The sequence below is a fragment of the Ixodes scapularis genome, unplaced genomic scaffold, assembly GCF_016920785.2.
Source record: "Ixodes scapularis isolate PalLabHiFi unplaced genomic scaffold, ASM1692078v2 PGA_scaffold0__279_contigs__length_252992795, whole genome shotgun sequence".
Taxonomy (NCBI): Eukaryota; Metazoa; Arthropoda; class Arachnida; order Ixodida; family Ixodidae; genus Ixodes; species Ixodes scapularis.
Window position 1 is genome coordinate 124,886,031 of NW_024609835.1, and position 13,238 is coordinate 124,899,268.

At 45.4% G+C, this 13,238-nt stretch overlaps 1 protein-coding gene across 1 annotated transcript in view; it reads left to right on the forward strand.

Annotated features, from left to right (window-relative positions):
• LOC8053963 overlaps positions 1-13,238 on the forward strand; it is a 99,314-nt gene that overhangs the window by 33,814 nt on the left and 52,262 nt on the right. The window contains exons 9-12 of the mRNA XM_042289690.1: positions 292-456; positions 5,862-6,092; positions 11,132-11,287; positions 11,915-12,024. Of these exons, the coding sequence (XP_042145624.1) occupies positions 292-456; positions 5,862-6,092; positions 11,132-11,287; positions 11,915-12,024 (662 nt within the window). The remainder of the gene's footprint in view (positions 1-291; positions 457-5,861; positions 6,093-11,131; positions 11,288-11,914; positions 12,025-13,238) is intronic.

Below are 13,238 nucleotides of genomic sequence, written 5' to 3' on the forward strand. Positions count from 1 at the left end.
GCAGTATTAGTGCCTAAGAATTTAAAACTTCTATCACACAGAAATCATCATTCATGTAACCTGTCATTCACAGAATCGTATCACACAGAAATCATCATTCATGTAACCTGTCATTCACAGAATCCACTACACACTTCTTTATAATTAACAAACTCGAAAAACAAATTCTCGTATAGTCTGCGCCTCTAGATACCGCGTAAAATTTTAGCTTTCATACACGTGTAGTCTGCAAACTATAGTCCGGAGAATCTGGTACTCTGGTACTTCTAAAGCCGTCAATGGACGATCCAGGGACGGGCTATGGCCAGCAGCTGGACCTGACTTCCACCGAGGAGGCTTCGACCAGCTCCAGAGGCGTCCAGCATTCGGTGCTTCGGATGCAAGGCATGCTGGGGAGGCGGGTGTCAGGCCTTGCCTCTTCGCCCTCTCCTTCTCACACGTTGGCAAGGGCAGAAGGTGAGACGTTTTTGGGTGTTGGGTTGGGGGGGGGATCCAATGCGGAGCCCAAGTTTGTCTGCTTCTTGCACAGGGGTTGTATTTCTGTCAGAACGCCAAGCTTTTCTTGGCTGATTAAAAAAAATTAACCACGTTTACAAATCTCTGTGATGCGAAATTAGAGCGCAGTTCTTGAGGAGGAGGGGGGAGGGTATGGCCCTCCTCTGTACCCTCGCCTCATCCTCCTCCCCTCCTCCTCCTCCTCTTCCTTTTCTGCTCCTCCTCGTTTTCTCCCACTAAATTTAGCGAGTTAAGTTTCCCCGCTAAGTTTAGCGGGGCAATAGACCTTTTGCAAAATCCCCCAAGCGCCCCGGCTCGCGCGCGAGGAATTGTGGGAGAGACTGTCCTTCGCCTGGCTGCTCTGCCTTGAGATCGCATTGCCTTGTCGCTTGCCTTTATTGCTTCTAAGTACTATGTACTTAGAAGCAATAAAAAGTACACTGGGATAGATAAAAATAGGTAATGGAATCGAAAAACAGAGGATTAAGAGGAGGCAAACGACAAGGCAATGCGATCTCAAGGCAGAGTGGCCAGGCGAGGGACAGTCTCCCCCACAATTCCTCGCGCGCGGGCCGGGGCCCTCGGGAAAACTGCAAATCGTCTATTGATGTCACGTGACCTCAACACCAATTCAATTTCCCCGCAAAATTTAGCGGGAAACTTAACCCGCTAAATTTAACTGGAAAATCTTTCCACTAAATTTATCGGAAAAATTTTCCACTAAATTTAGCTGGGTGGTTACGCCGACGGCGATGCCACTCAACCCGGAAACGGGCGCTAAAGAGCTGCGTTTTAAAATAGTGGGTAGACCTCAAGGCATCTAGCATTGAGGCCTACCCACTATCCCTTCAATCAAAGCCATTCGGAGCTTGGCGTCGTTCTGTTGTCGCTGCAAGAAGCAGCTGACTTGCTCTCTGCATTGCCCTCCCACTGCACAACAGATTTCATGTTTCCCTATTGCGCCTCATAATTGGCGAGTTTTAGAATAGCGTATGCCATGGGTTCTTGCACTGGGTTCCTGGGGACCTGGGGGATCCCCAGAGTACCCTGAGGTGTTCCCCGAACTCCCAAACTTCCTCAAGTGCCCTACTCTGCAGTAAAACTTTTTTTCAGTTATGGTAGCAGACCTGAGACATTTTGTTATGCATGATTGTACTCCTACGTACCAAGCATGCCCTATTATGGCCATTATATTTTGCGAGTTCTGCAGGCTTCTATACACCAACATGCGGCCCTGACGTCACGCCACTGCGGTGGCGTGATGTCACCGCAGCATTGGCAAAATGCATGCACGGACACTTCACTTCTCGCGAATCTGGTTCCTGCACACGCGCAGTGCCAACACCTCGTGTGAAAACTCTGCATTTGCCTATACCTTGTAGGGGGGGCTTGTTCATAGGCAGCGCGTTGGCCTATAACCGCTGTAGTGCAACACTGCTGTGACCGGGAAGGCTTCCTCAGCTGTCAGTCAATAGGGATAGGTGTCCCTTAAGATTGAAAAAATTTGAGAACTTCTGTACACAAAGAAGTAACACGAAGAAGCAACGTCTTCACCGCGGGCCAATCCAAGACAAAGTTGGGACTCAGCATGTGGGCAGCTGCGATGGCGCTACTTCTTTGCGTACGCTATTCTGAGATTCACTATTAATGTGAGTGAATTGAAGGTGATATCGGATGGGCTTGGTAGCCGAGTGTGCCAGTGTGCCATGGGCCGGCAACACCACTGCAGTCTAGTAGAAGCCTGTGTTAGAGACCTAGATATCATGAGCTCAAATCTTGCTTCTGATGGTTCCATTGCTGGTATCCATTGATGTAATTACTCTACTATGTGATTTGCTTGAAGACTCTGGGTTAGCAGTTGCAGTGCACTGTCCAAATTGCCCCTCTGCAGCAGAAACACCAGACATCATCTAAAGGCATGCTACTCTCCTGTGGTGCTGTCTGTACCATTGAAACAATTTGACTTTTGGCAGTGCTATTACACTCCCTTTTCTGCACTCTCTGGTCTCGTATTATTCTTTCACTTAGATTAATAATTAATGCGGTAACACCGACCAAAACTAATTGTATTCTTATTCACAGTTATCTGGCAAGGTGTTTGATGTAGCCTGCCGAGGGAGCAACGGAATGGTTTGATTGCCCCCAATTACCGAAAACCTGTAAGAACTTGAGATTGGGGTAGTTGGTTGTTCATGTTTGTCGACGTTTAGCGCACTCGAAAAGCTTTACCATTCGTGGATTCTTGTGTGAGATGACATGGCACAGGGCTGCGCCAATTGTGCCATTGTGCGCCTATTTACTTTTTGTGTGCGACACTGATAGCGATGTATAAATCAGAAGAAAATTGCTCCAAGGCGCGCCCAAACTTAAACTATAATAGATTCTCGTTGAAATTAGCCGTTTTGCAGGTTTTTTTGGCGACACTGACATCGGAACTTCCGGGCGAATGGGAACGCCAGGGAATCCAAATCCGAATCCCAAGCTCCGTAACCAAAAGTCGCTGCCACAGTGGTTGCTGCCATGCTTAGACTTCGTTTTAGCTTATAACAGTTGTTACAGCATCTCTCATTGCAATGCTTCTGCTACCAGGGGCCCTAAACTCGTCAAACACAAAGCTGGAGCCGAAAGTTCGCACAATGCGCTAATTAGAAGTCGGCAAAAAAAACGCAAAGTCATCGTCGTGACTGTTTAATCGGTGCGCTCCGTCAACTTCGGCCCCAACTTTGTGTTTGACAAGTTTAGGGCCCCAGACCTCTTTGAAGCCATTCACTGCTGCTTTGCTTCGTCTAAGATAATGCTACAAGCGTGAGCTCCGGGCCTTCAGCATCCCCGCCAAGAATGCGCGCTCGTGCACTGCGAGCACTGTTCGTGGCCACATTCTGGCGCTTGTAGCATCGGCTGCATCTGGACATAAGCTGAAATGAAGTATAGCTGCCGTTGCCATGTGCTTTTCTGAAGTCCTGGAGTCACTTCATCTGAATAGTGAAGCAAACAGCACTGCCATATTGCGGTAAACTCAAATGTATTTAAGTTGGCGCACCTGCTTCTTGGCGCTCACTCACAATTGCGGTCAGCCAGAAACGGCGCGTGCATAACACACTAACACAGCAATGAACGTTCCCTAATACGCTTTTATGGAAAGGTGTATTGCAAGCCCGCAGCCCGCGTTTGCCCGCCCTGAGGTCCCGCACAGAAAACTTTGAAACATAAGAAAGGCGAGCGACCAGTGAGGCGTATGACGGTGCAAGGTACGAGCTGAAAGCTATTTCTGCCTCTTTGTCTATATTTACCTCTTTGCTAGTCGGTTCCATCACATGTCACACTGTCGTGCAGTTTTACTTTATATATATTGTGTAATTTTCATGTAACTAATGAAAATTGTTTCAAATGAATTGTTAATTGAAATTACCGTTCCCATGAAGTTATCTGCATGCCATATTTCATTGCGTTTTGAAACCCAGGGGACATTTGGCCTCTATTTTAGCCTTCTTAAAACTCTTATGCTACTCCCAACTTGTTCCAAGACCTCGTTTTTGCTGCTTCCAACCTGTTCCAAATTGCAGTTTTTTCTGCTCCCAAGATTGCTCCAAGGATGCTTTGCTCAGTTCCATCCCTGCATGGAGTTAGAAAATTAGAATTGTTCAATGAAAAAAAAAATGGTTGCCAAAATCTTTGCATAAATTGTCATATAGATGTGATGGCATTTTGCATCATCCTGTACCTCATGAATACTTTTTATAAAACTTCTTAGGGACTGCTGGGGAAATTCTAGGAATATTTTTTGTCGACATTCACGAAACTCTCTACAGTATTTAAAACCATTCACATACAGTGCAATGCACTTGTAACGCTACCACATATAGCATCCTACTGCTTATAACGATCAGTTTCTAGAGTTTCTAGACTAGAAACGCTCAGTTTCTTGTCCATACAACAATAATCGGCTATAACAATTGAATTTTCGGGTTTTCTCATTAACATTGTAAATGGATTGCACCGTATAAGTTTCTCACCTAACCATCTACTTCCTGCAGACGAGCCTTTGCAATCAACCAGCGACTTTTGTTGTAGCATTACTGCAATTAAAATGTTTCTATCTTACTACGTGTTTATTCAAAACAATACTGCCCTTAATCTTCAGAAGACAGAGGCAGTGTGAAAACAGCTAAACTCATAATATGTATATAAAACATAATAAGACCCTCGGTAACCATATTTGCCAGTTAGAAGCTAAAATATCATACAATATTCATGGGATACATTACTTCCTGTATGCCTAAACTAGGTATATAAAAGATGCATGCTGCCTGCCTCGTTGGTTACAAGTTGAGCCGCAGATGCGAAAGTGCATTGCATTACCTCAGAAATGCCGTCACACTTAAAACATGCATACCCTTTTTTGTCGTTCGCAGCCTACCGTAATATCTCGAGAGATGACCCACACCCAAAAGATAACCCGCCTCCTATTTTAGGGGCGAAGCTCCTTAGGGGTCTAGCATTGTCCATCCGTCCGGCGTCCGTGCTCACATCGATTGCCATCCCATCTGTCTGTCATGGATGAAATGTTGCATGTAGCCGTTCAACATCTATATAGGAGAGGGCGCCGCAGTCAAATGCATCTAGAATCGCGTTAAACTTTGCATGCATTTGCTCAACGTTTATAGACGACAGGGCGCTGCGGCCAAATGCTCAACTGCGTATATAACCACGTTCCATACCACACATTCTCTTTCTGACATGGACCGTTGACTTAAGCGGTGGAGTTGCGTTCCCACGGCTTCTAGCGGATCCAAGCTGATCTTCTAGAAGAACCACTGGCTCTGCATTTCACCGACCATAAAGCAGTAATAATGAAGTCAAAACCCAACCTGGAACTCGACACTACCTATGAGCAATAAAAAAAAATCAGCACCATCAGCATTACCTATGAACAATAAAATCGGTATCACCAGCACCACCAGAGCTTCGCCCCAATCAACATCATTCACCACGTGGAGATGTTGTGATTTTGTGGTTTGATTTGCTATATCTTTTTAAACATAGAAAGATGGCCTACTTCTGTAATCGTAGTGTTCGGATCAATGATAATTTAGGTGCAAATGCGGCTAGTTAGCTATGGTGTGATATAAGCGAACATTACTGACTGGGAAGTAGTCTTATACCTTTGTTTTGTTGCCCCTTGCCGCAATAACAAGTTTGCCAGGGATGCATGGCCTAAAAATAGCACTTTTTTTTTTCAACTTTTCTCGATTGCACATTGAAAGTTAGCCCCCTCCTTATTTTCACTCGATTTGCTGTTGATTTCTGGCACCACTAATCCAAGAGTGTTTGATCCTGACGGCTTGGCGGGTGTTGTGGATGCGCAGTGTGCAGCGCGGGAGTGTCTCAGGAGGAGTTGGACGAGCTGCAGGGCTGCTCTGCGGTGAGCAGTGCCTCGCAGCCGGACTCCACCAACAGCCCGGGTGTGGAGATGGCCCCCTCCCCAGTCAACACCCGGGCCCTAGGCAGCCCTGGACCCTCGGCAGCGCACTCCCCCGGTCCCCCCCCTGCGACGGGTGCGAGGCCAGACGCCGACCGCATGTGCTTGTCGCGCTTCTGTGAGTGCTTCCATCCAGTTCCTTTGTTTTAAGGCGATAGCTCTATATGAGAGACGTGCACGGACCTGGCTTGCTCGTGTTGGTGCTGGTCAGACCGTAGCAAGGCCATGGGAGAGGGTGTCAGCAACGGAGTGCAGCTGTTGGTTTGACGTCGTAGCGTGCGCAACCAATGGCGCCGTGCCGTGCAGAATGGGGTGGGGGAGAGGGGGGGGAAATTGGTGCACTAGCACTCCTCCCCCAGTAGGGTAGGAACTGTATACCATAATATCCAGTCATTGCCCACACCCGAGCTGCCTGAAACTCTTAAAAAAAAGGGAGGTGGGCCATGTCCCGGTGGGTAAGCAAAAAAAAGCTAAAAAAACACCCATTTTTCTGTGCATATCTAGCTTGGCTGCACAAAAAATGAATTAAGGTTAAAACTCGAATTAGCTTCATTGTTTTATGCAAGAAATGCTCCTGAAAGAATGTTTCGCTATCGCAAAGTCTGTTGCTTGCATACACACGATGAACACCGGCGGTCGGCATACAGCCCGCAAACGTTTGTTTCGTGGAAGCACATTTCTAACACCGCTATGTTCTCTTTGTTTGTAAAAAAAAAAAAAAAAATTTAACAAGAAAATAGAAAAGCCATTTAGGCATAACGAATGAGCACGCGATTAGACAAAAGAAGCGATGAAGTGCGATGCTGGGGAGGCGGGAAAGCCGACAGTTGCGTTGGCAAATAATTTGCCGTCGGGCCTAGTCGGGCGCTTTGTCAATCACAAGCTCTTGCGCAACTTTCTTGCTTGATGCATACTAGAGTACATCCATGCGTGCATCCGTGCTCAGCGTGCTATCAACGCGAATTGATGCGGTGTAGCTGCATGACACGGACGGCACCGCGAACATGGAGCTCAAAATGGGACGCTCTACAAATGTCTGTGTGTGGCATTCCAGCAAAGTTTTATTTACCTGATGGCTTTGTCTTAAACAGAGCACCTTACCAACCGCGGTTGTGACGTTCCGGGAGAAGGAGCGGGTTCGTGGTCACCTTTCTTCGGTGGAGACAGACTTTGGCCTTGCACTAGTTCCGCGGTTACATTTCTGGATATGGGGCGATCGCTGACCTTACGATCCCTAAATGGGTTACTGCTTGTGTTATCTTTCCGACTTTTTTGTTTTTTGTCTTTGTTTCAACAAAACTTTTTTGTAAGCAAAACAAAGTTTCATTTTGTTATCTCCTTCGTTTTCCCTTCACATGATGTACTACGACTTTGGGGTTGCGGAAATCAGGGAGGAAATGCATAAACAAAGTCTTTCCCTCCTTCGGTTTACTTTGTCACGGACGTCCAGCTGTAAGGTCCGCGGCCGCCTCTCTCCTCAAGTAGGATGAATGTTTGCAGATTGCAAAGTCTGCATTGGGGTATTTTTAGGGGTGGGCGATCACTCGGTGTTTTTTCGAAAATCGATATTCGCCCAAAAAGTGGGGTGGGCAATGCCTCAGGGATGGGCAATGAGCTGGTATATTACGGTAGTAGCAAAGGCGTTTTCGTGGTCAGATTGTGTCCGTGACAATGTTTTAGGGAAAATGATGCAATGCCTCGAAAAAAGAGGTGCATCGACGAAGAGAAAGAGGAGGCCTTTATACATTTGCAATCCTTTTGTCAAATATCACATTGGACATCATTCCATCGAAGAACACTGCTCATTAAAAGCCCCAGAAAATGCTGTCGCACCCTTCATTGCATTTTATGGAATGTCTGAGCCGGGTGATCTTTTAGAGATGCCCGCAGTTTAGTGTAAGAAAAGTGGTACAGCAAATTGTGGATGTCTAAGTGAAGGATTTTCAAACAGGGTTCCTAGGGACACGGAGGTTCCCCGGGGTACTTTTAGGGGTTCTCTGAGCTTTCAGAGACTGTCGGTTTTTCTCTGCCTCCGAGCGGTGTTAATTTAATTTAAGCACTATATTAAAATTTCTGACCCCTCTATTGATGCATAACTATGATCCAAACACTCCCTGGTGTCTTTGTTTTTATTATGTTATAACGAGTCATTAATGAAATAAAGCAGGGCTTCTGCACTGTTTTATTGTATTAATGCCAAGGCGGGGGGGGGGGGGGGGGGGGGGGCTTTTTTGACGATTAGTAGGAGAAATAGACATTTCTCGAGATTGACAAGTTTGAGAACATGTGGTCTAAGTAGTGTTCCAAAGGAAGGTATGACCCTTGTGGAAAGAAGTGACTCAAGCAGATCATTCTTGAATTGGAACTTGTAGGTTGTTTGTTTCCATGGAGGTACACTTGTTAGGTCTAGGAGCTGTATGCGCTCTTTTTAGGTTTCTTTCTAGCTCTTTTTTTTCCACCATAGTTGTCTGTTTTTGAAAGAAGCTGCAAGAATATGATAAACTGGAAGGGGGTATACTGTTTCCGGGCTGTCGTCAATTCACCATTGCCATACTAGCTTACGTAAAGACTCTTTGTCAAACTAACATGCCAATGAACAGGCACTGTGGGCTAATGTTTCGATGAGGGAGAGATATGACCCCCCGTTTCTAGCCCTCCTAAGGTACATTTCCTGTGAAATATTGCAAAGTCTGCCTGCCACAAATTAAAAAAAAAAGAAGAAACAGCACAAAATAGTATCTAGCTGTTGAGTGAAAATATATTTGCAGAGCGGTCAAGAACCACAACTTATACCAGAAAATACAGTACTTGCTTTGCTTTCATCTCGAGGTACACATAAGGTGATAGAGGGCACTCTTTACATGTGCTCATACTTTACTGTGCTCTTAGCAGTATCTACAATTCTTGGATTTACAAGAGGAAACCAAGGCAACATACTGTCAAGACAGGTTATAACAAGGTCGACGGGAATCGGAAATCACTTCGTTACATCCGCTTCTTCGTTATATATGAACTTGTACAAATAACATGAAGAAAAAATAATAACATGGGCTGTCATGCTGTCACGGGCACATATTTATCGAGCCTGCAAAGCGTGTTCGAGGCTTCCCTGCATGCGTCCTCTGCTAGATTGGAGTCGCTTCTCGCCAACTGCAAGAAGCTCCGATCGAAAAAAGATCTTGTTACGTGTGGACTTTGTTGACAGCTACGACGGCGCCGCGGAGGATGCTGGCGGTGCTTTACGTTTAAGCGCACTCTGTCGAAGATGGCACGCTTTTGATTCAAGAAAATTGCCTTCATTTTCCCCGTTGAGGTGCCGGGGAAAACGTGCGTGACTCTCCATTGTTGAGTGCCGATGGTTCGCTGGATTGGTGCTTGAACGAAGGAGACTTTCGTGCAAGAGCGACCTCACCAACCAGACGCCGACACAGATCATCAAGCAAACAAAGAAGCGCTCACGGCACCGAGTTCGTGCTCAAGCTTGTTGTCGTCAGTATAGAGAGCCTAGATTTAAGAGATGGGGCAACTGCCCGATTAGGGTCATGGGGTTTGTGGGCCACATTTGCAAAACGAGCTGTGGTGTGCAAGGAGTCAAAACTCAAAAGCATTCACCTTCTGCAGACGTGTCCGCCTCTCCGCCCAGTTTACTCGCCACACTGGCCACACGACAATCAAATGCAGGCATACTTACTGCTCCCTCTCTTAAATCTAGGCTCTCTCCGTCATCTCCGCCGGAACGTTGTCGCTAGCGCTCCAAACGCCCCTATTGGCATGCCACGATGGCTTCCCCGCATGCGATGCAGTAAAGCCGCTCCCCAGATAAGGAGCGGGGAGCAGACAACGTTGCAGAGACTGCCACTGGCGGCCTTTCCAGCATCTTCTGCCGCCTGTTCTGGGTGGCTTCTTGGCCGCGGCAGCAAAGTGCGGCAATCCAAAACTAAATAAAGTTCTAGAGTTTTTTTTTTAATTATCACAAAATTTTTTTGTTATATCTGCGGGAGCCGCTCAATTACCTTCGCTAAAAACAGACACAAATGCATTGAAAAAGTGCAAACGGGAATGGGAAATCGTGATCACTTTGCTGTAGCCACTATTTCATTATAACCAACTTCGTTATAACCGGTCTTGACAGTCCATTGAGTTTTAGCTTGATAACTGTGGAGGCCCTCATTTTAATTATTGTAAACCTTATCAAGTTCACACCACATAAGTTTTAGGTTTGTCAGCTATCAACTCCTCCTAAGACTACTACAGCTGCTTAAAACTTTGCTAGACTTTTTCCTCTGGACAGCTGCCAAACACCTGCATCAAAACAAAAACAACAACAACAATGAAAAAAAAACACAAAAAGAAGAGGCAAGAGAGACGACTCCTAGACGCTTTGGGAAGGCTTTGCCAGCTGTAAAGGCTCGGAAACAACTGGAAGAAGGAACCTCTATACTGCATCATGAACCAACTAGGCCAACAACAAGTTTAATTGAAGGATATTTCCAGTTGTATTCTGATCTCCCGATCAAACCGTCACATGCTGGATTGCGTTGTATGAGGAATGCAGCAGACGCTTTCTCCAGTCTCGGCCTTCCAGGCATGCGACGCTGTGACTATGTCAAGCCTTGCTGCTACTCTCTGTACCATTTTATTTTAAATTTTTTTTTTGTTTTTTAAGTTTTTGCAACTGCTGAAGTCTTCTCCAAATGTCTCGGAGTCCTCTCTCTTTTTACCTTTTCTGAATGCAGCAGAGCTTGCGATGCAAGTGTTTGCTAGCCGGCCAACTCTTTACGACTGTGGCACGTTTCGCTTTTCAACTCTAAGTTACGGTTAGCTTCAGTAAGAGTGCGACTCTGCATGAAAAGGAGGACGTGGCAATGCTAGACACGGCATTGCATGTCTGGAAGGCCAAAAGTGGAGCTAGCGTCCACTGCGTTCCCTGTAAAACGCAATTCTACATACGACGGTTTTTTCGACGGATCAAAAGTACAACTGCAAGATTTTTGCATAGAGTCTGCTTGTTGTAGTAAAAAAAAAAAAAAAAAAAAAAAGAAGCTAAATTTTTTTTTTTAAATTTCGAATGGACCCCGTATCTTTCGTTGTTGCAGTACCATTGCTCGTGACTTTTGGTGCTGCTTAGTTAAAAATGAGAGGTTACAACCACTGCAGGGTGCGACGACTGCGGACAGTTCTACGACCGGGAGTGTCCACGGCACAAGGTGCAGCTCATAGTGGACAAGCCTGTGCTGACAAGGGCATGGGCCAGCCTCCCAGCCAGCTACCTCTATGTTCACAAGGTTTCTGAGAAGCCCGACGGAGACCCCAGTAAGTTGAGCTCATTTTTATATGCCTTCTTTCTGAGCCTTTCTTTTTTTCGAGCCCAAGCCTGCTTAGTCTTCACAATTTTTTTTGTTCTTTGCTGTATGATTTTAAATATGCGAGGCATACTGTTGCTTTTATTGCTCGCCCGTGTCTCCATTCTTATTTTTTGTCAATTTATACCAGTGTTGAGCAGATTTTTTTAATAGCAGCTTTGCCATTAAAGAAAGTTTCTTTATGACAAAAAGAAAGACTACAGCAGTTCTACTGAGTGCTCACATGGACAGATTTGAATTCTGTTTTTCTCTTACGACAAAAAAAAAAAGCTTTTGCATGTTACCTTTTTTTTTGTGACAAACCTTGATGATGGGCAAAGTTTAATGGCTGTCCCAACGTGCCCACACTGGCACCCTAGCACAATGCAGTGTGTTGCGCGGAAGAAGCTTTTGTGGGTATGCCACCAATCTTGTTTTGATTGACGACAAAGTGAAGGGAAAGCTGACTTTGTTTCATGAACTGATTCTCAAGGTTTGTAACATTTTCTTGTTTTATTTGTTTTATACTTCCTCATGTGAAGGGGCCCGTCAAATACACTTTCTTTGCTCGCCGATGTTGATGCACATTGTGTTCCAGTTTACGGAGTGTTTGCCAAGAAGAACATCCCCAAGCGGACCCAGTTTGGCCCCATCGAGGGGGTCCTGCAGAGGAGGTCGGAGAGGCCCCAGCAGAGTTTTCCCCTGTTTGTGAGTCTGGCATTCCACCTCTATGTGTTTGTCAATTGTGTTTTGTCACGAGGTTCTAAAGAAATGCAAGACAAGACGGGCATTATTGGTCCACATGTTTTTAGCATACCCTTAGGATTGTGAAAATATAAACTTTTTTTAATGGTTCTGCGAATATTCAAATTTTTCAATAGCTGTTTCGAATAATAAGCTATTCAATATTCGCTTTCATGTCAGGCTAGTCAGGCGTTGCCGGAGGGGGGATGGGGGAGGTTCGGGGGCTGCAGCTTAGGTGTCCTCGGAATTTTTTTCGAAGTGTTGATCGCGGCGGGATAGCTTTTTTAAGTGCGCTTCCTCGCGAGCACGGGTGCACTGCAAAGAAGCAGCACCTGCGGAAGCGAGCTCCCCGGGTGTTGCTTCTCTGCAGTGCATCAGTGTTCAGTAAGAGGCACACTCAACGGGGCTAAACCGCCGCAATCCACATTTAGAAAAGTACAAATGTCGCATTCGCGTGCATAACAGAAAAGCCCATTTTCAATGCGGCATAGTCCATTCATGCACCTGGTGTATTTTAAAAGAAACAAAAACTTTGTGAATGTTGATGCCTGCATTGCTGTAAAATTTTCTAGATTAAACTGTGGCTATTATGCGAGAGTAAGTATGTGTTGGGCTGAGATGCCCTGCAACCTGATAAACCTGCAATTGAAGAAAGGTAAAATTAACTTAGATTATAAACGGACAAGGGGACGCTTGGAAACAACCTTTACAAGTTTAGCTGGGTTGTCGTTAGTGAATGATGCAATAGTAGTAAAAGGCTTGGAGAAGCTATTTGATATTCGATTAGAAAATATTCGACCAAAGCCACTGTTTGCTTCAAATTTGCTTCAAACTCAAAATCCACTATTCGTACACGTCTCAAAAAGATAAGCATATGGACTGAAGCTTGGACTAGTTGGTAGGACAAGTGAACGGTTAGTATAGCTCATGCAAAAGACAAATACAGAAGGAACTAGAACACACACAGCACTATCTTTGTGCTGTGTGTGCTTTACTTCCTTCTGTGTTTGTCTTTGGTGTGCACTATACTAACTGTTTTAAACATACGCATAATGAAAAGAGCAGCTAGAATTTTAGGCTGAACATCATACCGTACTACGCAGCTTCTGCTATATTCGAAGCTACCTGTTATGGTAGCTACATTTTAAGCTCCTTAAAAATGACAAGCCCCAAAAAGA